Source organism: Alosa sapidissima, chromosome 6, assembly GCF_018492685.1.
Source record: "Alosa sapidissima isolate fAloSap1 chromosome 6, fAloSap1.pri, whole genome shotgun sequence".
Classification (NCBI taxonomy): Eukaryota; Metazoa; Chordata; class Actinopteri; order Clupeiformes; family Clupeidae; genus Alosa; species Alosa sapidissima.
In genome coordinates, this window is record NC_055962.1 from 19,479,840 (window position 1) to 19,507,710 (window position 27,871).

Below are 27,871 nucleotides of genomic sequence, written 5' to 3' on the forward strand. Positions count from 1 at the left end.
CACACAAAACAATGTTTTTTTTAGGTTTACTTTTTATTCTTTGGGAGATGACATTCTTTCTAATGCAAGTGTATGTTACAGATGTTATATGTGTAAAGGGCTGTTCACATCAAGAAAGAGAACTACTGTATAACGATAACAATAAAAAAGTATCACTCTAGCTAATATGAATGACAACGTCCACGAATGAACTATCACGATAATGACATGAAGAACAATGTCGTTGGGGATCACTTTCAGAGCGATTTTGAGAACGATAAAAAGGTGACAGCCAATCAGAATCCATCAAATTTTAGCCATCACTTTCATCAACACGAGGACAGACTTGTCGTTGGTCAGTGTGGATATATTGTGGAGATTGCTGACTCTCTGTTCCAGGAAGTGCCAAAGCCCAGGTTGGGTCTGAACTGTGTCGGGGGCCTGAGTGGAGGTCTGGTGCTGTCCCATCTGGAGTGAGTTTGATGCTCTCCACTATCCGTCTCTCTCAGTCTTTACCCCCCCCACCCCCCCATGTACCAGCCCATATACCAGCGCACCATCACCTCTGCTAAAGTTGATTAAAAAGAAGAATATAAAATCATCTTTTGGAAATTGATCTTAATGCCCCACACATTAAAATAGCCCCACATCATCACATACCCTTCACCATACCTAGAGATTGGCATGGTTTTATTTTTATGCTCATTGAGCTCAATGCAAATCAAACCAGCTAATAGGCTAACTGAAATAAAAGCATGCCAATCTCTAGGTATGGTGAAGGGTATGTGATGATGTGGGGCTATTTCAATTCCAGGATGCATAGTATCCTGGATCCATGAAATAACTGGCCTTTAAAAATAAAAATCTGCCTGCCTCTATGGGAATTTAACATAGGGGTGCCAATACTTATGACCTCTGTATTTTAAGGAAGAACATTTATTTATTTATGATGTGTGAAGTGTTTGCTTCTGTAAAAAATAAAATGTCACTGAAGCAGTGAGTGAAACAGCAACACTTTGAAGCGCTGAAGTCCCTGATGTCTCCTCTGGAACTGCACTAAAAATGTCAGCCGGTTTATGGAAGCAGATGGACTTAAAACCATTTGGGAGACACTAAGCCAGATTTAGAGCCATTTTCCACCAATAATGTATGAAAGAAAACAACCATTTTCTAACGTGACTCTTTAAGATGGACGATAAAGCAGGCTTTTAGGGGATTATGTGCATGCTGAACGCAAGCTTGTGATTGGCTCCTCAGCTCTGGCGGGACTCTGGTGACATATGGTGGTATGGCCAAGAAGCCTCTTCAGATCCCGGCAGTGAGTTCAGCATCCGCTTCTGAATTTCATTCAAATTTTGAACTAACAAATGCAGCTATTGTGTTTTATATGGTGATTTTACAGTTGACCGTGAGAAGTGCCCTACTCAGGTAAACTAGCAATATCCACTAACACAATGCACTTGATGTGGACAGAAATCTCTTATATTCAAAAACATCTCCCTAAAAGGATTCTGGATGACCCAGTGGAAAAGAAACAACCGAAAAGGTACCATTAAATAACCAACGTCTTCCTAATGCCTTTGATCTCAATGGGTTTATATCTGAAATCATTACATACAACTGACATTATATAAATATACAACCATGTTAGGTGTATTTCTTAGTTTTATTTTACACAGCCACCAGATGGCAGTATTATAACTGTACTAATAGCCCACAACAAAGCCCAGGACAGACATACTGCTTAGTATTTATTAAGTTACGAGTATTACTCTCCAGCTGTTCTCCTATGACACCATTGTGGACCATGATTTTTTCTGTGTGTGTGTTCTTCAGATCTGCACCTGCTGCAGTCTGTGGTAGATGCCCTCTGTGCCATGCTAAGGAGTGGTCAGCTCACCCCTCCCAGATGTGTCCTGGTCCCGTTCCAGCAGTACGCACAAGCCATACAGGCCACTGTGCAGCCTCACCAACCCAAACAAGTGCTGCTCATGCAGTGAAGATGCACACACACACTCCAAGTCTCTCTCTAAACACACACACACACACACACTCCCACAAGTACGCACATACACACACACACACACACACACCGACACACTCGCTCTCTGAACACACTCCCACACACACTCATACATACACGTGCACAGACTCACACTCACCCATGCACAATTATAGTCATGTGGGAGGCATCAGTTTGGTGTGATGTGTCACAGTCACCCAATGGTCAGATGATATGTAATTACAGATTTATTTACAAAAACAATTGTAGTGGTCATTCTCAAAGCATCAGATACGGTACAGTCCAGTACAGTACATATGGGATACACTTAATAACAAAACTATTCACAGTGTCAACTTGTATTGTCTGTATGTATATGTATATAAAAATCATCTGATTGAAAAAATATTCATTCAGTAAGCCAACCCAACCACTGGGGTGTCTTCCCTTGCACTGAAGATTTAGATTTTAAAGCAAAAACAATTCCCTCCTTTGAAAAGTACCTTGTGGGACTCCGTAGTAGTTGTCCGCTAAGCGCTGACTTGGAAACTCTGATTTGGGTTGACACATCCCATAATGACTCTGCGTGGAGGCAGGTCGGTTGCCACAGAAACAGACGGTCACCATTGTTGTGGGGGGAAAAAAGGGTTGCGACACCCCACGTCAGGTTTATAAAAATACCCCTGATTCACAGCAAAAAAAAAAAAAAAAGTCCACTTCTGGTCCAGTACCTTCAAATTCCCTGGAAACTGCTGCGCAAGTCCTCAGATAGAGGCAGCTATCTGAGCTTCTTCCACTGGCTAGCGCTACATTTGGCAGTGGGTGTTTAAGAGAGCAATAATATGATCATTTTGCCATAATTTGTTGTAAATTCATTGGATGTTAGTGATAAAAAGAATTGTTATTTAAAGTAGTAGGATAACGGGATGAAACAAACGATCATACGGCAGTGACAAAATGAGATGTTATTAAATGCAATAAGACCAATAAATAATAATATATTCAGTCATACAAAAGCACATAAAGTGGTTCATGGTAAAGAATGAGATGATTTTGGTAAAAGAATGATTTTGATTGCTTGTGAAGCACGTTTATCCTATGGAGACCAGACCTGCACTATCCTGCAATGTATTATGCCATGTTTGTTCGCTGAAGAGTAATTCGCTCAAACGCCAACTCAATATCAGCTACGTGTGACGTGATCTTAAATACAGGTGAAATTTGTAAATAGGAGTCTCAGTTTTCCATTGTTTGTTTCATAGTAAGCCACATGGGCAGCCGTGGCCCACTGGTTAGCACTCTGGACTTGTAACCGGAGGGTTGCCGGTTCGAGCCCCGACCAGTTGGCGGCTGAAGTGCCCTTGAGCAAGGCACCTAACCCCCTCACTGCTCCCCGAGCGCCGCCATTGTAGCAGGCAGCTCACTGCGCTGGGATTAGTGTGTGCTTCACCTCACTGTGTGTTCACTGTGTGCTGTTTGTGTTTCACTAATTCACTGATTGGGTTAAATGCAAAGACCAAATTTCCCTCACGGGATCAAAAAAGTATATATACATAATTGTAAAACCATTCACCGCTTCTGAAATAGCAGGTTGAAACCAAAAGGAGAATGCTTGCCTCGTTTTGGTGACTCCTACACTTTTAAAAATAATAATACATCCTGGAATCAGCAAGGTAAGCCTAGTGGTCATAGATAGAGCTTACAGGCGTTACTCTCTGAATCATATAACCTCACTGCACTGTCAACATTATTATGTTGAACTCATGTGGCATAAAAATTGCACACTATAAAGTATATTCATGATTCTTCTTTTCTTCTGAGAACAGACAGTGGTGTAGGTTGGTATTACCACAATCTATTAATGCACTGAACCACCTCAAATATAAAGGTGCAATGATATACAGTTTTTGTCAAAAACCGCTTGTATGTCTGTGGAATTCTGGTTCAGTTGTTTTCCATATCAAATCCTAGAGGTTCAAAAAGCACAGACTTATTCCTCTCTAGAGGAAGGGTTTTCTAGAAGCTTTGTCATTTTTATAACAATAACCAAACACTGCACCTTCAAGTCAAATTGAGCTAATCACCAACTGACACAAAAAGGTCAGCGAGTGACTAACCCTGACAGTGAGGTGTCTAGGGGCATACGTGCGTAGCCAAGTCAAACTGATTTGAAGAGAATTGATAGAGAATTCTATTCTGCCACCCTTGCCTCTGTTGGTGCCACAATTTGGGTCAAATAAAAAAAAAAATGTGTATGTGACTGGACCCTGATACACTGCATAGACAGCCCAGACAGACTTTATGAAAACAGCCCAGTTTATAAAACTACGACTACCAACTGCATTTTCATTGAAGGCTTGCCGTGAAAACCCGACCTTGGCTTCCCTCCAAGGTCAAACAGAAATGAAGATCCCCCCCCCCCCCCCCCATCTCTAGCCCTCTTTGAGTTACATTCCCTTTCATGTGTGGATTCCGCGCCCCTTTCCCCCCGCGAGAACCTCCTCCTGGACCCAGCGCTGGCAGAGAGGAGGAGGAAGAGGAGGAAGAGGAGGGCTCCTAGCGCTGGGTGGCCCTGATCACCCACTCTGCGCTGGGGTTGAGCTCCAGCAGGGCCTTCATGTAGGCCTCCTCATCCAGACACCGCTCCTCTGTACACAACAACAGCAAAACAAACAAATAAACAAGTCAGTGACCCAAAACACACTGCCCTGTGAGCCGCAACGTCTTAGCACTTCCGTGATGCCATGAGCATTTCCTCAACCCATCAAATACACAATGCTACAGACCCATGCACAGGCACTATTCAGATATGGAAAAAACGCAGAAATTCAAACTTGCTCCTAACATTTTACTGATGAATGAAGTTTGCAGAGTCTGTCTGTTAATGTGATTGACACAATGTGAGGGTCTATGATGTTTTTAATCATGGAATCATTTTGGTCAGAAAATACAGACTCGGTGCAATGGCATCAACACAGAGTGAAAGTACCTTGCTGGGGGAAACCTGAAGGCAGCAACCAAAGATCCTTGATTACTAGCTCCGCTTTAACCCTCTCTGCAGCAACCCTTTCAACAAATTATTATTCTTATTCTTTTAATTATTTTTATTCTTATTCAACATATTATTATTCTGCCCTAACCCTTTAGGTGGATCTCGATTCTGAATCAAGCCGATGAACTGATTCGGCTCAGGGCAAGAAAGGAAGATAACACAGCAGGGCTTTTCATTTGAACAACATTAATCTGGAGGACTGGAATTGGGATGTAAACAAACATCACAGTTTTACACCCCAAAGGAGAGAAAGCTGCTGCCTCGTTTGTTTGCAAGGGGGATTGAAACCCAAACGCGTGACAGACTGCATGCCTCCCACAACACACTCCCAGATGGTGTGAAGAGGAATTTCATTCAGATGGGCACTTACTGATGTTCCCTCCAATCTCATACAGACACAGGTCCTCCCTCTTCACAGAGACCGAGCTGCAGAAGCAAGACCAGAGATAGAGCTTCAGTTAACACTGGACAAAACAACACACAAAACACTGACATATCTAACCGAGGGAGAGTGGCGCTGTAAAATGCAGGTTAAAATTAACTAAATATAAGTAGTAAGAATTAAGTTAAAGTCCATATTTTTTAAGCGACCTTGAGTGTGAGAAAAGGCACTATATAAATAAAACATATTATTATTATTATTATTATTACTTATCTCTTTGCTCCAAAATTCTTTACAGTGTACTGCGTTTTAAAAGGAAGTGGGTTACACCAGTTAGCCTGCAGCTAAAAAGGAGCTATAGGCTAACTGGTTTAACCCACTTCCAGTGTACTATGCTAAGCTAGGCTAACAGTGTCAGACTGGGTTATTGCAGGCACAGAAAAGAGAAGGGTATGTATCCTCTTATTTAACTCTGGGATAAAAAGGTGCCATGTTCCTTTAACACTAAAGGCCTTTGCCTGGTTAATACATGCATATTAAGCAACTTGGAGGGGCATAAAAGTCAATTGTGCTGACATTGTATCTGTTAGTTTCTGAGAGACAGTAAGCTAGTATGAGGGAGCAGGAGTCCCTCGGGGGCGTGAGCATCATGTGAAACACAGAGTGTCACCCTTGCTGATTGTGACAAACGACAAACTTCATGGGCCGACTCATAGGGGCGGTCAGAGGCATCGCTCCTCATGTCATGCCGCATCACCGCAACAGAGGAACCACTGGCCGTGGCTGGGCTGACACAGTTATACTTGTACGCAACCACAAACACACACACACACACACATACATACATATACAGTATACACACACACACACACACACACATACACATACAAACACACACACATATACATATATACATATACATATATATATACACATATATATATATATATATATATATATATATATATATATATATATATATATATATACATACATATACATATACATATACATACATACATACATACATACATAGACACACACACACACACACACACACAAATGTTTAACACCATATTAACTACAGACTGAAGTCAATTAACTGCATACAGTAATGATGTAATTGAGGTCTTGACTTCAGCCAAAAAATGCATAACAATAATACTATTATGTGGGCATAACAATAACGCAATTACATGGTAATGCCAGTAATACAATCAGACTGCTTAAATGGGTACAAATTGGCATTTGCAGCGAGTAGTTTTGCTGTTGTATGCAAAATTGAGTTCTGAATAAACATAGTGTTTTGTTTAATTGCGGTCAGTTTTCCTGGTGCCAATAATGTTGAAGCAAAACAAGATTTGAAATAACAAAATGGATTTGAGGCAATTATCACCACGAAGTGTTCTACTTCTGGGGGAAAACTGAGGACACAACTGGACCTTCAAAAGAACTCCGTAAGAAGCAAAATAGTAGCAGGTTACTGATGACTCTATTCCTAATTAAAAAAAGAAAGTAAAGATGTTTGGAGACGCTGTAGCCCTAGTGGATGCAGTGTCTGTACCACATTCGGGCCCAAGTGCCCACAGGGACCCAGATTTGAATCCGACCAGAAGTCATTTCCTGATCCCACCCCATCTCTCTCTACCACTCACTTTCTGTCACACTTCACTGTTCCATCTGAATAAAGGCAAAAATCCCATGAATATACAAAATAATTCAAAGAATTTTAGATATTTAGCAATGATAATACAAGAGGAATAATGTAGTCACATTAAAGTGAAAAGCTGTTGCAATAGAGTACATTCTCAGAGAATTAGAAATTAATTAGACTAAATACATCATATACTATTACATGCCATAATTTAAGGCATGTATACCAAACCCTACACAAAAAGTCTAAGCTAATAAAAAAAAAAAAAAACTTGACATTAACAAGTCGAAAGAAACAAGTCTACACACACCTCAAGATAGCATCTACGTTACGCTACCACTGAATTTAATTAGCGCGAACACGTTTGGGGCCAAAAGGCTCTGAAGCCATTTTCAGACAGACATTTTCTGCATTGTGTCGGAGCTGACCTAACACAGTAGCCCCACGTTGAGGCAGGCCCACGTCTAATGACTGTTTAGTGTAATTTCAGATAGCATCTAACCTTCTCCTGACTCAGGAGGAGTTAGACCAGGTGGTGGGAGGATAATGACCAGGGGTAATTACCACATGCATGTGAGGCGAGAGGCTCACCTATCCTACAGCACTCTGGATTGGCCCGGAGATGCTAACGCTAATTACATGGTATAGTATTTTACTGGAATTGGCACAAGCGTAATAGTCTGTGTCACAGTCACGTAACAGAGTGTCACAGTCATGTTCTGGTTAGAAATAACCAAAGGTGCTGACTCAAATGTCAGCTTAATTTCATTTAACACTCTATGTTTCTCTTATTTGTCTTCATGGTACTGCATACGCTAAACAGGAACATAATCTAGCATTCTGCCATTGAAGGTACAGTAATTTCCTGTGTATTAGCTGCATTGCGTATAAGCCGCAGGACAGTGTTTTATGCAAGTTAAAAGAAACATAATCATATTAATATATTACGGTAAACAAAAATAACAATGGTCTTGGACCATTGTTGGACCTCAAACCGGGATGAAATGCTGGCTTATCACACTACGCTCTCTAGGAGTTATGGAGAAAGTGCAAGTGAAAGGAGCACCATGCAATCAAAGTCTTAAGTACTTCACAAGGTCATGCTAAATGTGACACTGATCACGTTAAACCTCAGTCTCCTCAACAGACACATTACAAATGTTCCTCTGCTGTCCAAGTATGGAATCTACTACTGATCGTGATGTCACAGAACTCGTGTGTGTTCGTGTGAGTTTATGGGGGGAGCATACTGTTGGGTTTGGAAGTGAGGCTGGGCTCACCTGTCCTGGCTGAGGAATCGGGCGAGGATGTCTGACGCCTGCAGATCCTCCGTCAGCTGCACAGCCATGGACACCTTGGAGAACTCAGGAGCCTGCACCCTGATGAACCCTTGGGGGCTGTCATTCTACAAACACACACAAACACAAACACACACACACACACACACACACACACACACACACACACACACACACACACACACACACACACACACACACCATATTTACAACTTGCAGCAGTAAGTTTAGTATCTTAAAATGCTAAATTGACTTTCATGATGTTTGTTTACAGCTGTTCTCTTGGAATACCCTTCATTATGCAATTGCCTCATATGTTCCTATTACACAACTTGTCAGAAGGGAGAATATCAGTGGCAATGCCCTGTGTGTCCACTAGATGTCACAAGGATGCCATTTTGTGGACCTGCCTTTGTGAGCTGCAGAAGGCCAACAACACTGAAGTCAATACAAGTTAGTCACACAATCAAACCTCATTTCAGTCACCCTACTGGGTAAAAATACTTACTGTGGTAATACACACACACACGCACACACACGCACACACGTGCACACGCAGACGCACACGCACACACACACACAACCTTCCTGACTACCCAGAACAGGTGCTAATCTGTTTCCATGGTGTCACATGTCTCTCTCTACAAGTCTGCCAGTATAGTGCCCTTGCCCTTAACCTCCCTCTCCATCTCTCTCTCTCTCCATCCATCCATCCATCCATCTCATCCCTCCCTCTGTCTCACCTCTGTGGCACTCCGCTCCTGTTTGTCGGGCTTGTCGCGGTCTTGGGTCATCTTCTTGAGTAGCCTCTTCATGCCCTTCTCCTTGCTGGCCTTCTTCTGTTTCTGCTTCTCTGTGTTCTGCTCTCGCACCTGGTTGATGATGAACTTGGGGATCTAAGAGAGAGAGAGAGAGAGAGAGAAAGAGACATGACCTCTCTAGTGATCACATCTTTAGAAACGTCTACACTTTTATTTATTTTTTGGTACAAGATGACTTCATGACACATCCACTTGGCCTTTGACAAACAGACATTTTAAAGGCAAACACAACCTGACGTCAACACTAGTACTGTATGTTCTCCAAGAGTCCAGCCAACGTCCTCATAATTCTGCTTGCCATAATAAGAACCTAACGAATGAATGAATACCACTAGACATCAATAGGTGGCCCTTCCGGGCATCAACACAGACAGTTGCTTTTTCAGCTACTCTGACCATACAGAAAAATAACTCCACTTTGCTTTAGACTCTTTCTGACGACTCTGCTGGCTACAGAAGAAGTATGAAGGTAATATCTGATGTTTCATCTCAAATAGACGTACGGCCGAAGGTGGTATTTGCTGCTCACTGTCCATGGAGGTAGACTGTATAGGGCAATATTTGCTGTGTTTTGACCATAGAAGTAAAATTGTAATTGTACTGCTTACTGTCCACAGAAGTAAGATTAGGATCAGCAGAAGCGTCATTTTTAAAAATTGAATTTGCTTAACATAAAAATTTCACGAGAAGGCTGCAGAGGCTGATGTGAAGATGTGAAGTATACTTTAAAAATGAAAACAACACTGATTCTTTTTTTAATGCTGATACCATGAGCTTCTAGTTTGTCAAAAAACATTAGCAAGAAACTAAATAGCAATGCTGTCCGTTCCACTACTTTATGTTCATGTCTGGGCTACTAATGTGTGTTAAGTCTTCTCAGAGTTACATCTACTGTGTGTGAATGCAAACAGAAAAAGAACTTTGTGTCGAGCTGCGTGTACAAATACGCTTGGAGCTCCAGTGGAATTTTGAAGTAGCAACGAGAATTCTTGGTCTAACCGTTCATGTGCCGTGTGAAAGGGTGGAAGTAGACGACCCACCAGACCAGCACTAACCTCCGAGCGTGGTAAACAAGTGGTAAAGCCCCAGTAAGAACCAAACCAGATTTTGTTCAAATCTACACACCTATGGCTACTGAAAAATGTAAGGTTCATTTATCAAATGTTATTTTGAAGTTTTAAAAAACATCATTGTTTAAAATTTTTCTAACAAAATGGGTGATAATAAATGGGAGGTATTACGATATAGAGTCATGTTTGTTTGCCGCTTACTGTCCACAGAATGTTCTGGTACTGGATGAGGAGGCGGACGATGCTGGCCGTGCCGGCAGCCATGGAGAATTCCTGCTGCTCGCTGATCTTGGTGCGGAACCCTTTGAACATGAAGATGTTGGGCGCCATCACCACCGCCACGTTGTTCAGGCTCATCTTGTTCTGCTCCATGTGGTCGGTCACTCTCTGGAAAAACTCCATCAGCGCCTGGGAAGGAAGTTGCACAACAACACGCAAGCTTGAGGTCATGATTGTACTTATGGGCCTATTTAGGTGCTTTAAAAAAAAAAAAAAAAGCTTTTTGGATGGATGGCAGCAGAGTGGATGCTTTCCAAAACCACTGCAAAGCCACAGCACACAGATCAATAAATATAAACAAGTCAAACCATGAATGGAGAATTCTCACAGATTAGCCTTGCCTTGAGAGTATTTTAAATTATTCAGGCATCATATGAATTATCAACCATCATCATTCACCTAGTTTGGATTCTCATTTTCCTCTGTTTGTTGTGGATTTCTACTGCATCTCAAATGAACCAACTCTTAGTCTTTCTAAAGATGGCAGAACAGGAGGTAAGCATATATTTAGGATTCAGGAATGTTTTCTATATAGTCAGGGGCAGGGGCACAATTAACTGTTCTTTACACATATTTCTGTTTTGTTGGAGCACACATTCATACACACATGCAAGAATATGACATACAAACAACGCCCATAACACATGAAAATGCACCTTCAGTTAAACACACAGTGTTTTATGTCAGATATACCCAGGAGAGGTGTCAAACTCCTTGCGCTGTAGGTAGGGGATGTCCCACAGTAGCTCATCAATGACACTCAATATGACTCACAACAATTAGAATGTAATCATTTTCAAAGACACCTTCAAATCAGCCGACTAATACAATTACACAGCAGCTCTATAAAGGAGCCATTTTCCAAGGTAGAGGCCATTAAAATGTCTAGGCAGTAAATCAGTATGACTCGGAGAGGCTGGTGAGTACGCCTGGCTGGTATACATTTCACTGGCATTGTGGGAGTGTCAATCCACGCTGGACTGGTCCAGAATTGTTTTACACACTGGTCAACAGACAATGAATAACAACATTAATTCATGCCAGCTGACCGAGAGTAGGAATGGAAAGAGAGAGAAAGAGAGACAGAGAGAAAGAGAGAGGGGGGGTGATTGGAGTGTCAGACAAAGAGGCAGTTTGTTGAGCCATGTGCGAATATGAGTACTGTATGCCTTCCTGTGAGACACTGTGTCTGGGGGTGTGTGGGTGTGGGTGTGTGTGTGTATGTCTGTGTGTAATGTATTGATGTGAGTACCTTGAGCGTGTCCCTGCTTGATTCTGGCAGTAGCAGGACCAGCAGGTTGAGAGCCTGAAGCTGTTGTTTCTTCGTGGGCAGCTCTGATGATGGCACAGACACAAGCAATCAGCACTCTTAAAATGTCAAAACATGTGCATGTACAAGTGTAATCATTTGATATATATATATATATATATATATATATATATATATATATATATATAAATATTATGAAACCATATCAGATTGTGCAAAGTACAGGTACAAATGACTATAATAAAATATAGTTAGCATCTAAGCAGAAGTGTACAAACAGAGCATTAGTTGTAGATAGTATACGTGCAAGTGTAAGGTACTCAATAAAATGGTTACACTGTAGCCCTACTAATGTATACAGCAAGACTGCATTGCAGGAGATATGACATGACTCAACTTTGGCCTGTGACCCGTCTTAGATATTGCATGTGTGTGTGGACATTAAGATCAGCAGGGAATAGCATATAGGTTTGATTGAGTGTGTGTGTGTGTGTGTGTGTGTGTGTGTGTGTGTGTGTGTGTGTGTGTGTGTGTGTGTGTGTCTACTGGATGGGGGTGAGACTCACTGAGCACAGCGATGAACGCGTTCAGGTACTCCACGGTGATTAGTGGGTGTGGCAGCTCGCGGATGAAGAACTTGAGCAAGCTTGCCGCGTCATGCTGCTTCAGCGTCTCCCACCGGAACGTGTCCTCATAGAACTTAGCCTCCAGCTCTTGACACAGCACCTTTAACACACACACACACACACACACACACACACACACACACACACATATATATATATAAACACATATAAGCAAACACAAAGATATTGTACTGATAAAGTTGGCAGATTAATGTATTGTGATATATATTTGATGTCATGGTTTAAAAGGTGAGCCAGAGCTCAGAAGTGCATGGTGAAAATCCATGAAGGTATTCCAAATATGTGGTTTAGTGACAAATCCTGATAAGTTAACACAGAAAAGTAAACCTCTTAATAGAAGAGCCCTATGGTTTCATTCTCCTAGCTAAACAAAGCCATGGAGCGCTTCTATTAGGAGGTTTACCACTTGCCTAGGTCTGTCACTAAGCCACTTGATGGTCTTTTGGGCCCCTATGGCTGACTTCAAGGCAGCACTGGCACCTACCCCTAACCCTAACGCCTTCTAGCCTGCGCTGCCTTGAAGTCGACAGTGGGGGCCCAAAAGACCATATAAGCATTAAACCGTGTGCGTGTGATACCATCCTGAGCAGCTAGTGGGAACCTCTGGGTTTTAAACCAGCTAGCTACATGCAAAAGAGTACCCTCAACATGACACGGAAAAATATGCACAATGTTGCTTTAAGTCAGAAAACATTTCACTTCCTGTACTGTGCACACGCACACACACACACACACACACACACATACACACACACACACACACACACACACACACAAAGACCTAAACGGCACTGACTGTATATACTGTGTGCTGTGATGATTTGCATGAAAAGATACAGGCTTTTTTTTTTTGTATCATTTGGCAGTGGATCCATCTGCCTTCATCTACTGCCATGCATACAGATGGTGTATGCTCGCTCACTCGCTCACTCGCTCGCCCGCCTCCTACACACAGGCGGAAGAAATCTCTAAATCCCCCACGGATAGAAACACCACACCAAGTTCCATTTACATTCTCATATACATCTCCATCTCCGGAGCCACAGCCAGGTGGAAGTGGAGCGAGATGCCGTCTGAATGAATACAGAAATTAAATAGCACTCAGAGACAGCAGCAGCAGGTATCCAGCAGAGCTTCTGTTTGACTGCTGCAGTATAAGTGGTGGAGGCCGCAGCAGCAGCAGCAGCAGAGAGAGCTGTAGTGAATAAGGGAGAGACCCTCTCTTTAAATAGACGCCACACACACACACACACACACACACACACACACACACACACACACTGCACCAGCAGAGGTCTGAGTGGAGACAGGCTAGCTTAGGACTTTCCGGATGCAACGTTATGGTGCTGTGTTGTGTTGAAAAACCAGACACATATACACACAGAGACACACACACACACACACACACACACACACACACACACACACACACACACACACACACACACACACAATCGAGCAATTGCTCCTTTGCTATTGTCCAGTCTCAGGCAGGTTAGTGAATATGTCTAGGTATTCGCTCTGGCTGTGCTTGACAAAGCCTGCATGGCCCGAGGCAGGCTCAACAACAACAACAGCACACACACACACACACACACAGACACACACACCATAACAGCTCCAACAGCAGATAGAAAGAGAGAGGCGCTGACCTTGACTCTTCCGGCAGCGCCGGGTATCCGCAGGAGTCCCTCAGTGTCCAGCCCCTCCGCCTCTATGTGACTGATCAGCTACAAGAGACAAGAAGATGGCCCATTGCGTATGTGTGTGTGTGAGAGAGAGAGAGTGTGAAAGAGACAGATAGAGAAAAAGAGAGAGAGAGAGAGAGAGAGAGACAAGAAAGAGGCTGAGAGAGAAAAACTTCTCCCTTATTTCCGTCGTCACGACAGGATGATTCCAGTACTATGAAGAACCTTATCAAGGACACTGTGAACCGAGGTACTTTTCCTCATTTAATTCCCACTGCTTAAACCTCCAACACAAGTGAACCTATAATTATTCAGTGGGTGACATTTAACACTGAATCTCTATAGTAAGTACAGTATGCACTGCTGTAACAAGTATGCACTTTTTCCTCACCCGCTGCAGTATAAGTGGCACCTTAGTCCCCGGTACCCTCCTCTGGTCCTGCTCCAGCAGAGTGGCTAGGGGAACTCCGAAAAGACCCGATTCTGTAGGACAAGTCACATTTGGACCGGTTCAGTAGGATTCAGTTTCAATTGAATTCGTCCACATTTTCAGTCACATTCCTTTGTTAGCAACACTCACATCAAGTGCAGCTGACTGCAGCCGTTTCACTTACAATGACAATACAATAGATTCCATTTTGTTGTGTTACAACAACCGTGTTTGACATGACCGACAATAATGAGGCAGCTGGACAGTTAAATGGTGACGGGATATTCAGTAGAAATAGAAAACACACACACACACACACACACACACACACACACTCACACACAATCCTGGCTAAGGAGGGAGTCCTGGACTTCCCCCTCGGCTGAATATGCTGTGGCCGTGCCAGCACAGTAACTGGCCGAGCTGGTAAGAAAACAAAGGCACACTGACCCACAGTGGCCTGTCTCATGAGAAGACGTCTCACATAAACATCCGGCTGGATTTGGACAAAAGATTAACGCCGTGAAGACTGTCCAAAACAAATCTTTAATGTGTCAACAGACACGCCACACCATCTAAGAATGGGATCACTTCAGTAATTACCTTCCAATTTCCCGCCTTATATGGTACGGAATGGATTGTCATCTGTGGTTTTATTCAAACACACACAACTACTTACTCTGAAACCTCTGGGTGACATTCTGATGATCATGTTGGCATTACAACCAGCTTCAAAGGCAAAGCTATTGGTAAGAATATACTAACAGACAAGAGAAGAGTCAGGTCATCTGTATTCCAACCATTTCCTCTGTCATATTTCTGCAGTATGAAAGTTAGTGTGGATGGGCAGGCTCATATGCATTATGCATATCGGTTTTTTTTTGTACTGACAGTTCTTGTGACCTCGAGAAACAGAGATCTATGTAAAAAATCGCCAGAATTCTCCTTTAACATGGCCATAGGCATGGGGGCACTGTGGCATAACTGGTTACAGTGCCCGTACCATATTTGGGTCCACGGGCCCATGGGGACCTGGGTTTGAGTCTGACCCAGGTCATTTCCTAATCCCACCCCATCTCTCTCTCTCACACTTGTTTCCTGTCACTCTCTTGACTGTGCTATCAAAATAAAAGCATAAAAAGGCAAAAATATATTTTTCAAAAAACAATGCCCATAGGCATCACAAGGGATGAACTTGGATGTGTTGCTGATATCTGCCACACAGATACAACACCGATATGTCTCCTACTTTCTAGCGGTGGCTGTATTTTCAGATGTTGTCAGCACAAAAAAACTCTCTGTTCCAGTAACAGGCGAGTATCAAAAACATCTCGGACTGCAACAGACAGACCGGACCTGGACGTGCCCTTCACTCCGAAAATCAAAGACTACTCCATGAGGAGCCACATCGCCCCTGGAATTTTCCGCTACACGGTCCAATCCATTACACCTCAATTACGCTGTCCCTGAGAAACCCGGCGGCTCCATGTTCTCTCGCCTTACCTTTCTCTTTCTGCTTGACCACTTTGTTGCACTTCCAGTCGATCCTCGCCGTGTCGAACAGAGCGGTCATCTCAATCAGCACAAGCCGCCGCACCATCTTCATGTCCTGGGGGGCCAAGTCCCCGATTTTGGTCCTGCCGGTCTTGTCCGGGGGAACTTTGAAATTCTGATGGGAGCCAGGAAAGGTGAACATAAATGCAGAGCTTCTAAGAAGAGCCAGCTTTGACATGTTCCACAAAGTCTCCACCAGGTGTCACCTCAGCACAAAATGCTTTTAGACTTTACACTCAAAGGCAGACAGCTCCTAACACAACAACAATACGCTTAGGACAAGATGTTGTGATTTTTGTGTGACATGATTTTTTATGTTTTATTTGCACAAAACAACATGGACTAAAACAATAAAGAAACAAAACCCTCATCATCCCATGCTTCCAAACCTCATTGTGGCCTGGATTTGGACTAAAATCACTTTTAATCTTTAGTACTCCACTGCTGCAACTCTCTAGATATACTGTGACCTACAGTGTAATGGACAAACATCCTGTCCTGTTGTCCAAGCCACTCTCAAGGACTGACATTCCTCGGTCCACCCCACCCTGCCCGCCCCATTCTCTAAAGCTGTTGTCCCCTCCTGAGAGTCGCGAGCTGGACTTCCTGTTTTTGTCGCAGGTAAACTTTGCTCGGGCAACAGCACACACAGGTAAATCAGTGCACACACACACACGTTAATGTTTAATGACTCTCACTCACCGGCAGCCTGTCGTCCGCCTGGCTCTCCCTCAGGCTCAGACTATCGACGCCCTTTGACCTCCCTCTGTAGCTCAAAGCCTGCTCGGCAAACGACACCTCCAGGTTGAGGTCTTGCTCTGAGTCGGGGGCAGACTGGTCGGCAGGGGGATATGCTCCGTTCCCAATGGCCTCATCTATGCACACACACACACACACACACACACACACACACACACAGTACATATATACACATGCATGTTAACTAGTGCATAAACACATCCAACATCCACATCCAAATAAATTTCAGACACACACACATATGCTTGGACAAACTAAAAAATAAATGAAAACATATGCCAACCAAACCTGACACACACACACATATATTAACAAACAGGTATCATGAGATACAATCAAGAATTTGAACATGTTCCTTTTACTGGCTCACTGACCACTGATGCAACGAGACCTTCAAAAATTATAACCAGCACCGACCAAACTCCAATCAGTGTCGTTGATGACGTCACCATCAAAGCTCCGCCCATATCACACGCCAAGCTCTGGTCAATCATATCCTTGTAATGGCCCCCACACAAATATGCATCACTAATTTAAGACAGCAGGCTTTATTGGAAAGATGAAAGTCCGCAGCTAACAACCCTTATTCAGCACCTAAACAGATAGGGAGCATTATTCAAAGTTCTGTTGGATCGGGTCAGTATCTGGGGACAGTCAGAGAGGCACCCAGGAGGGGTTCCTAAACTAATGGACCCAGCACGGGTCGAGAGGGACAAAGGGTCCACACATTCCCCTGAGCCCCCCCCCCCTCCCCCCATGGGTAAAGGTCACTGATGAGCCATGCAGCCAAGTTCCAGCCTAATGCCCAGTGTGAGAATGCTGCAGTAAGGTTTTTTTTCAAGTCACACTTTTTTTTTTTTTTTTTCTCTGCCTCTGCGGGGAGTTGGGGAGAGATTGTGTCAGATCTACAGGATGACTTTCTTTTACCACGCCCATCTTTTTTCCCCCCCACTTTGAATGGCTGAGGAGAGGATAATATGCCCAAGACTGCCACGACACAGCATCACTTTCATTCCCCTCTGGCTTCTTTACGCGCCACTTTACAGAGCGGCCGCCTACTGATGCTGACTCTAGCTTGAACACTTTTCTTCTCAATTCAATTCAACTCAATCTCAATTCAGTGAGCTTTACTAGCATGACTGTACGTGTTACAATGTTGCCAAAGCATTAAGCTTCTACTTAATGACGTCTTTCCTAGAGGTGCCGTAATGTAACTGATACCAGGCGGGAGAAGAACAGACACGTCAGGAAGGTGTGAGATTCTGATAAGGGCCAGTGGGGGTGGAGGGAACATGCCCAGGCCGGTCTTCTACGCTGGGCGACACATACCGGAGGACGCAACATCCCCTTTGCCATTTTCACTTCTCTCTAGGGCCTGCGGCTCGTCTCCAGGCTGTTGAAACAGGAAGAGAAGAAGAGAAATGTACAGTGATCAGTCGGGGGCTGTACGCGTGCCGTGCCGCCACCAAGGCCCGCCTGAGTAATCGTGCTGCTGACATGGCTTTGTTTCTCACCTAGCTTCCCCAAATCACATGAATAACTCACTTGTTTTGCACTACATGTGTTTTGACTGCCATTCAAAACATATTTAGTCTAGACTGAGCCATATGCAAAACTCTAGCCATCCAACAACTCCTCAGTTGTGACATTTTCACAAGAAACTGAACATGCTTATTCTCTAGAGGTGAAAAGGTTAAACAATCACTATTGGACAGGGTTAAATAGGTTATCCATTATCTACTATTTCTCAGGGGTTCAAAGTTACCAAATATCTCTGCAATTATCCCTTCACTGGTATTCAACTACCTATTAAACAGTAATCTTAACTTGTACTATAGACTTCTTCACAGATATTAGATCAGCTATAAATGTCACACAACTGGAAATGAATCAATAACAGAGTCAAAGTTGCTGGCTATTCCACTGCCATTTGAGATTCCAGCATAGGATAGGAATTAGGATTTCAAGCCCTTGCTTGCCTTTGTTTGGTAGCAGTTATTCAATATTTTAGCATTTAACACAGGTCTACTTCAAACAGTTGGTGCCAGTTAGAAAACCTATACAGAGCAAGACGGAAAAGTAGTCTACGTTAAGTATGCATCTGACCCTGGTCAGTGTGAGCTGCGATGAAAAGATCTGGCCACTGAACTGAAGAGACACTTTTACGACGCGGGGCTCTCAATGACAAAGCCCTGGACTTTGTCAAATACGAGATCAGAAGCTGGGTGGCACAGAAGGGAAGCCAGCCATCGACAGCCAGCCACCCATCAGACAGGACTTTACAGATGTTATCATAATAACCACTAGAGGTAGGACATCCAAACAAACGCCTGTACTGTACTCTTAATTGTCTCTGTCATCGAGTATCTGCTCTTCTGTCAGTTTGTGAGCCTCATCCTGGACAGAGGCCTGGCAATCTGGCCACTCCAACACTACCTCTGTCTCTATTTAAAAACAACTTGCTGAGTGTATAATAACTTTCTCAAGTGACCTTAAACAAACGTCTGTTTGTCAGTAATGGCCCTCCTTAGGCCATTAAATGAGGCCATCAGGTATATGTTACTGTCACATAGTTACTCTGGCTGCCAACAAGGCTGTGAAACGAATAAATGAAATGCAAGTGTCTTGTAGATTGTGTGTACCAACTCTCTCAAACATAAACAGTATTCCTTTAATAATCACCAGCAGTGTAGCAGACATAAATAATGAGTGGAGAACTGTTTTAAAAATGTGAGCATCTCGAGCTGTACCACCATAATTACATAAGTCAAATTAGGCATCCACCTACATCCGGCCAATTAAGACAAGGTGGCATCAAACCAATCAAAACACGGACCCGTTCAATCATGTGTCGTGGCCCGGTCAGTGAGTGTCCACGTGCTGGAGGGAATCACGAGCTTTACAATGATATGTGATACCAGGATTTCTTTTGCAGTGTTTTTTGTTACATGATATAAAAACTCTCTCCCACTCCATCCTATGGACCCTTCTTCTCCAGTCACCCAAAGGCCTGAGAGAGACCAGTAATCAGAGCAGATGACTCCTCACCCACCTGGGTCCCTTCCGACTGGGCTGCGGAACCTGGCGGCGGTTTGAAGATCTCCCTGACGTCAGGAACTTGGTACTGCTTGTTCTTCTTGCGCATGGTCTGCTTGAGCAGCTCCACGCGCTTCTCTACGGCGGCTGCCTGCGTGCGGGTCAGCGTGGAAAGCATGGCCTTGCTGTCCTCCGAGGCGTCCGGGTCCAACTCCGACTCCGACTCCTGGAAGAGTAAGGTCAGCCCTGCCGCGGTCAGCCATGCCTCCTCGTGCTCCCCCTCTGAAAAACAGCAAGGCAAACAGGTCAGCTTACTTCAGAACCAAACATTTGTCCATGTTTATTCAGCAACTAACAGGTAAAAAGTGAATTATATCAAACAGAGATTTGGTTGTGGTCATGTTTCGTCCTGGCAAAAAATTAAGTTGTACACTTTTACAACCAGATTCTCATATAAGGATTAAGCTTTATCCTAGACTAAAATCTTGGAAAAATCAAGAGATTTTCTTTGAAGTTTTCTTTTAGTCAAGGACTACTCTTCATCGATGGGAAACTGGCCCTTAATGCATTGAGTGAATACTGCATTGACATATTGCAAAAGTATACAAATTTGCTTGACCAAGTATAACTCGGATTGGTACTATGATCTGCTAGTGGTTCCAATTCATGGCATAATTTTGACTGCCCCTTTAAGACATGTTTATTCATAACCCCCCTCTGGACACAAAAATGGCAAAGGCCAATGACCAGGGGGTTAAATTGAGCATTAGGAAGTGAAAGAAGCTCCTAAGTTTCATTCATGTTTTGCTACTGTGTGAGTCTACAAAGCCAAAACACAGAATGACATAGCATTACAGGCAACAGACAGCATGGAGCTCAGACTTCCTACACTGAAGCTATTTGCTCACACAAACGCTCACATTGGCTAGCAGAGGACCATGAGTCAGTCACTGGTATCTAAAGCATTGCAGTTACTTCCCTTGAAGCGTGGTTTATACCTACAAGTGGGATAAATTAGTACAGTTAGATAAGTCTGTGGTGACTACCGACATGTATGATATCCAGATGACAAATTCATTTGTGAAATACAGCTTTCGCAAAGAAGATCCTCCAATTAATTAGTTACAGTTTAGCTTGTAAAAGAATGGATCCACTTCCGAATGAAAAGTGAAATATGAGGTTGTCCACATACTACAACTGTATACTGTGAATACTGAGGAAAAGAGCATGCTCAAGCAAACAAAGTTCTGTGTTAGTTCCTCATATGTGTGTTAAATGTCAAATCTTTTGTGTGGCTAATTTGCCGGTCACAGATAAACTGGACACACAGATGTGTAGGAGGTACACACACACACACACACACACACACACACACACACACACAGAAACACACGCACACACACACACACAGAAATGTGCACGCACGCGCACACACACACACACAAACGGACAAACGCGCACACACACACACACACACACACACACACACACACACACAGAAACGCACACACACACGCACAAACCCGCACACACACACACACACATGTACAGAAACGCACACACACACACACAGAAACACACAAACGCACACACACACACACACGCACAAACGCGCACACACACACACACACACAAACGCGCACACACACACACACACACACACACACACACACACATAAACACAAACACACACGCACAGAGTCTCTCTCTCTCTCTTCCTGTATATAACAAGAAGACACAGAATCAACACACGGACACAAACACACACACACACAAAAACTTGACTCAGGAAGTCGAAGCATTCAGGTTCCTCTCTAAAGACAAAAACAGTCTGTGTGCACCCTGAGAAAAAAAAACCCCTCTACTGTCCCTGGTTATATCCCTTTCCTGCAGGTTCAGACATGGTCATTGTCAGTTTTTCCTCATGTACACCGGAGATAGCATCAAAGCCTTAGGTGCAGCTTGCCTTTCATTTCTAAATATAGAGAATGACCTACCTATTATCTGTGTGAAGTTAAATCTGAGGTGATGGGATGGGAAAAACAGCTAATCAAATCTCTGGCCACACTTTTCCCAGGTATGGGCTGTAATGGCCATAACAGAGCGTGCCTAATCCGTCTGCTGCACACCAATGAGATGCTCATGCCGATCGCTTAGCTTAACACCCGTCACGGTTTCTCTCCTCAATGTCCTTGTTTTTAGATGGCGGTTCCAGAAAGTAGTCGGCCTCTCTCTGCCTTTCTGTATTTTTCTGTCTCCAACTTTACCGATATCCCAGAGAGACCTCAGACTGTGGCTGAGATGCTCCCCTGAATGCTGGCCTGGTCAGTAGGTGAGCCAGGTCTAGCCAGGGTGTGACATGACAATGACATGAATAACAAAGTGTCAGGAATGATAGATTGAGCAAAACTCCATACGTAGGCTGCAAAAAAATGCACCTTCTTACCAAGCAAGCATGCAAGGAGTCTCTTGGGTTCAGCTCTAAACAGTTAGGCTATGTGTGTGGGCTCCATTTGACATATTATGATGAGTAGCAGTACATGGTAATATACAGTATATATTTAATATAATATAATATAATATAATATAATATAATATAATGTATATAGCACTTTTTTCGACTCCTGCAAGCACCCAAATCGCTTTACATTGTCATGCCTCACATTCAACCATTTACTCACACACTCACACACCGATGGCGGAGGCTTCCATGCAAGGTGCCAACCTGCTCATCGGGAGCACTGGGGTTAGGTGTCTTGCTTGGAAGACTCCTCTACTTCCTGAGCCACTGCCACCCTATCTCAGAACATTAGCTCATGTCATACTATACTGTAGAGAGAGAGACGCCTACCATCTGGCACTTTCAGCTGGACCTCTTCCTGTGGCCCGGTGTCGGACTCTCCGATGCTCTCCACCTCCTTCCAGAAGGCGTCCATGTCCAGGGAGTCCTGCGAGTTGCAGCGGTTGTACGGAGGCTTCCCCGCTGCATTTTTGGAGCGATTCTGGACATTGTAGTGTCCCGTCCTACGACTGGGGGGTATGGTTAGGGGTTGGGGGCAAGAGAGGGGGGACACAGGGGTCACATTCATGCACACTGAACATTGGTATTGGGCAGTGATCAGTGTTGCCAGATTGGGCGGGCGACAAAGTCGTTGTTGGGCGTTTTTTTGCTGAAGAGGGCGGGTTTTCGAACGTGATTGGGCGGAAATCACTCAACCCAATCTGACAACACTGGCACTGATTCAGGACTTGATGGCTTACTGTACTCACAATGTGACTCAGAGTCACCATGTTAATAGACACCGTGACTATTTCTAGGAATGGACTGGACTTACAAGGGTGAGACCAGGGACAGAGTTCCCATTCTCCCCAAACTGTCCCCGACCAACTAATCCAAGGACGTGATAGTCCACAGCGCTACTGAAGTAGTGTTTGTGTTTTCTGTCAGCTACTGCGTAAGACAGTAATGGAGGCTAATTAGGAGGTCACTTCACATTTAGCTCTAGCCAGCAAGACTCTAATCCACATCTAGGCTAAAATGTAGCATTTGCACACTTTACAAGAAACATCACAGAAATGTGTAACACACAGCCTAGGGCTGTCTGGATGCCAAACGAAATTATGATTTCTTAAAATTCACTGGAAATAGAGTTGGGCTGCATAGCACTTAACTGACACAATTCATCGGCACTCAGCTCTCCCATGGGGCGAGGCTGAGCAGAACAACAACACACTGTGGCATTCCAGGCATCCATTTTTAATTAAATTAATTAACTTAATCCATGCAGCATTAATATCAAAAGCTCACGTCCCGCTGGCAAAATTTCACCCGAGTGCCAAAGCAGCCGCCATCAAGACTGAGTCACTCAACAAGACCACATAGGGAGAGGACACAAACGCCTCAAAAACAACGCAGGCACAATGCAGTACAGGCTGACGGAAAGAGTTCAAGTCTGCATGCACTCACACAGGCAAACAGACACAGACACAAAAAAGGGCAGTTACTGTGTAGTGTGCTAGCATTTCATTTCCTTGACTTTGAGTTTACATAACTGTTTCATAAAATACCCACAAAAAGTAGGCTAGTTTACTTTGCATAGATCAACCCTTGCTGTCAAACCGCCCTTTAAACTTAATTTAAACTAAAAAAAAAAAACAAAAAAAAAAAAACATCAAACTGCTGTCTATGAAATTAAAAGCCAGTGGGGGGTTTATGCGTCATGACACCAAGGGCTCCTAGATTGCATCCAAGCCCAAGGCGAGGGAATCCCTGGTGGGCATAAATGAGCCAGAATGCCCCTCCTTTCTCTCACCCAGGGCAGCCTGGTAGCTCGCTGCCATGTCAGGGGAAAGCAAAAATAAATGCTGAAACGTCAGCAGTTCAGTGGGGAGCAAATGACTTGCTGCTTACGCACTGGCCCCACACCACTGCTGCACAGCAACGCAGTCAATCTGGGTCAATTCAGTCTGCCACAAGTAATGGTGTCTTCTTAAAAGACCTAGGCTACTTCTGAGCACTGAGAGTTTGTGCGGGGCAGACATAGATAGATAGATAGATAGATAGATAGATGCAGAGGCAGTGGGAGTCGAGACAGTCTGTCTGTGAGAGAGACACAGACAGACCATAAAACACCTAGGCGACCACACTGATACCTGAGAATTATAGCCAATCCACTGTACCTAGTACCTGAGGCTAGCTAACATTACAGTTTCACAGTGAAATACATCGCCACCCAAACCCCTATGCCTTTAGAGCAGTGCTCTTTTTAATGGTCCCTGGGAAACAGACCAAGCGAAGGAGTCAAACCTAAAGAGACCGCCAGGCCACCGTAGCAAAACGGTAGTGGGTGTAAGATGACTCTCGTCTGACCTCACAGACGCAGGAAGCGCTCTGGGTATCGGTGACAGATGACATTCGTGCCGCCAGGTAAACTACACACCTCCTCTCCAATGTGAAAGACGCGGCACTTTGTACAGTACACAAACACTGCGCTCACAAAGCGCCAAAAAGAAACTAAAGCAGACCCAATGGTGAGACCCATTCCCTCAGAATTATCAAATGAGGTCAGACTCAGAGTCAGATAGGACCCAAGTCTAATCTCGCTCCTATGTGGTCGGCTGTAAATGACTACAGATAATTGATGGCACGGTGCTTACTACCTCCAAACAGGGGCCAAAGGTACACTGAACCCAGTAATAAAACACATAACATTTTACATTTCACAAAAATGCAAGACTATTTCAAGATGGAATGTAAACAATTTACCTACCAGCATTAGAGACACCCTTTTAGAGACTAAAAGCAAACTTAATTGCGGTGGGACTGAAACTATTAAGTAAACAGGCTTTGCAAATATGTTTAATAAATAACAAGGGCTAAATCCAGAGGAAGGCATAACAGAAAAGTGTTTCATATAATCCACCCAGAGTCACACAAACAACACCTCACCCCCCCCCCCCCTCTCAGCGAGTCAAACGAATAAACAGTGTATGCAAACTTCGAGAGCTGGAGCTGCCCTTTGCCTACGAGCAAAGTCAAGGGACCCAGGGCAGTGCACTGCACACACAGCACCCAATGCTGTCCAACAGATACTCCTATTCAAATGAAAAGGTCATATAGCTCTCCAGCTCCCAGTGACAAATGAGCAGCTCACAATGGCAAGAGGTGCAGGGGGAGAGAGAGAGAGAGAGAGAGAGAGGGAGAGGGCAGGGTGGCTGGTTGGATGGTGGTGGTGGTGGTGGTGGTGGGGGGTGGTAAACAAGCACAAGCCTGTCTTTTGGTCATAGTCGGGTGATTTTTCATACACACGCAAGAGGACAGAGCCACACGGCATAGGAACTGTGGCACGAGAACCAAGCCATAATGCAATTCCTCTCTCTCTCTCTCCATTTGTTAACACCTTTTGAGCACTGAAGACTGTAGCCTAAGACCACACCGCACCAATTTAGTTCAACTGAAGCCACAATCTATCAGTGACAAAAGCTGAACAAGGCATGCCTTACTGACTTTACTGTCTGCAACCGTGTCAGAGATGTTAGGGATGTTAGGTTACAGCTACAGTCACCTAAAAGGGATGTTAAGTTACAGCTGTAGTTGGGACTGCCTGTCCACAGGCTTCCAAGATGTATTTTCCTATTCTCACAGGAAAAGTGTTCCCTCTCAGGGACTCTAAAAAAACCCTGTCTTTTTTGGCCTGTTGATAACATGTGGAAACAGATGTTGGAGTCTCTTGACCACTGCTCCATGGCAACAAGCCCAGGAATGGCACGCAGAAGTTAGTCCACAACTGTGTTACGCTGCTAATGGTTAGCCAGCAGGTCACATGGTTCCCGTACTGAAGGGTTCTGAACAAAGACGGGGCTTCAGCAAAGGGCTTAAGTGCCTTTTCTCTGAATGTAAATGGTCTAAGCATCTCATTTCATTTTCATTCTATCTTTCTCTCTCAAGCTGTCTTTTATCTTTCTGTATCCATCTCTCTCTTTCTACATCTAAGGTGCTCTCAACTTGTTATTACCCCCCAGTGACTTTGATCAGATTAGCTGATAGCAACAGCAATAAAAGCAAGATCATTTGTTCTTAAATCACACAAATAGCAAGTGAAGAGACAAAGACAAAACAGAGTTTACAATGGCATAACAGACCCCCCCCCCCCCCCCACACACACACACACACACACACACACACGTACACACATTATACAAACACAGGCGCAAGGTGGAGGAGGGATAAAAAACATGACCAGTGCAAACGGAAAACTAATCAGAGGACGCGTAGTGGTGGAGGAAAGCCTTGATAACCTATGTCCTATGTTGATTCTGCACGCTAAGCCCAGCTATTTACATCGGCTGTTGACACTGTTGCAGGTATGAGGCAAGTGATGCCACGTCGATATGTCATGTTTTCATTTAGAACCTACAATGGAGGAGGCTGCAGTTTTTCGGACTAAAACCTGCCATGACCTCTGAGAGGTCCAGCCACTTTGTGTAGTAGTTGATCCAATCAAGTAATGTCCACCTTGTTGTCCGTGGGTAAATATGCAAACATGATGCAAAGGTTAGATTAATTGGGACCATATTGGTGGCCTTCAGAAGTCCTCTTGGCCTCTTACGAGTTTCTGTTTCACTACTGCGACACACCATCACCAGGCAGCTGTACTTAACTTCCATGACAGAATAGACAAACTATTGGAGGGCTGCCATTTTAATAGCTGCTATGTAAGCTAGCAAACAAACAACTACACTAAGAGAAACACTCACATTGAACGCCTGTCACCCACAGCCTGGTCGAGTTGATCCACCTACATTACCCTCATAAAGGACACAGCTGAACTTGGCTATGTATAATTCATGTTGTTTGTGTAGGTCTTAGCTTCTCTATACCTTGACATTTCCTGGCATCAAGGCCTCAAGCCTATTGTTGGAACAGCATGATCCCTGCCATACATACCTAATGTGTGTGAGTTTAGCTGTCTAATACATACTAACTTCTCTTACCTACTGGGACTTACTTAAAAATGACAATAGAAGATAAAAAGTGTGATACATTAGAATTGGCTTGGAAGCACAGTCTGTGCTTTCTGCACCGGCCTGAATGAAAAGGTCACACGCCGTTTAGGTTATCACAACTGGCCATGTGTCCTGTGTTTACAAACCATATCAATACAAATATAATTTTAAGTGCCCTTTCTAAAATTAGTCAGTACTGGTCATAGACAGTGTGTGCATGTGGAATGAGTGGGTAGGTGGAGAGGTAAGATATAACTGGCTTCACAAAAGCTAAAAACAGGCTGAGGGAAAACATTACATTGGACACTTTGAGTGAGTCTCCAGAAGGTGCTGTTTTTCCAAGACAATGCCGCACCAAAGACAAAAGACAGGCATTTTATCACAACACTAAAGCAGTATTGTCACTGAGGTGACCACGCCAACAGAGTCCATGTTGTTTTATCT

General features: G+C 43.9%; 2 protein-coding genes across 5 annotated transcripts in view; one reads left to right on the plus strand and one right to left on the minus strand.

Moving 5' to 3' along the window:
* LOC121712136 (enoyl-[acyl-carrier-protein] reductase, mitochondrial) overlaps positions 1-2,813 on the plus strand; it is a 7,396-nt gene extending 4,583 nt beyond the window's left edge. Inside the window, exons 7-10 of the mRNA XM_042096188.1 lie at positions 379-452; positions 1,237-1,297; positions 1,453-1,525; positions 1,816-2,813. Coding sequence (XP_041952122.1) covers positions 379-452; positions 1,237-1,297; positions 1,453-1,525; positions 1,816-1,979 — 372 coding nt within the window. The 3' untranslated portion in view covers positions 1,980-2,813. The remainder of the gene's footprint in view (positions 1-378; positions 453-1,236; positions 1,298-1,452; positions 1,526-1,815) is intronic.
* arhgap18 (Rho GTPase activating protein 18) overlaps positions 1-27,871 on the minus strand; it is a 43,371-nt gene that overhangs the window by 14,499 nt on the left and 1,001 nt on the right. The window contains exons 2-15 of one of the 4 annotated variants that reach the window (XM_042096169.1): positions 22,773-22,951; positions 19,938-20,203; positions 18,215-18,278; positions 16,829-17,001; positions 16,076-16,241; positions 14,534-14,625; positions 14,107-14,184; positions 12,374-12,533; positions 11,790-11,872; positions 10,460-10,666; positions 9,111-9,263; positions 8,350-8,474; positions 5,404-5,459; positions 4,518-4,629 (exon numbers count right to left, since the gene is read on the minus strand). In XM_042096169.1, coding sequence (XP_041952103.1) covers positions 4,538-4,629; positions 5,404-5,459; positions 8,350-8,474; positions 9,111-9,263; positions 10,460-10,666; positions 11,790-11,872; positions 12,374-12,533; positions 14,107-14,184; positions 14,534-14,625; positions 16,076-16,241; positions 16,829-17,001; positions 18,215-18,278; positions 19,938-20,203; positions 22,773-22,951 — 1,894 coding nt within the window. In that variant the 3' untranslated portion in view covers positions 4,518-4,537. Of the gene's footprint in view, positions 1-3,436; positions 4,630-5,403; positions 5,460-6,436; positions 8,099-8,349; positions 8,475-9,110; positions 9,264-10,459; positions 10,667-11,789; positions 11,873-12,373; positions 12,534-14,106; positions 14,185-14,533; positions 14,626-16,075; positions 16,242-16,828; positions 17,002-18,214; positions 18,279-19,937; positions 20,204-22,772; positions 22,952-27,871 lie in introns of those variants that run through there. The other 3 variants (XM_042096168.1, XM_042096171.1, XM_042096170.1) reach the window with 3 other exon arrangements.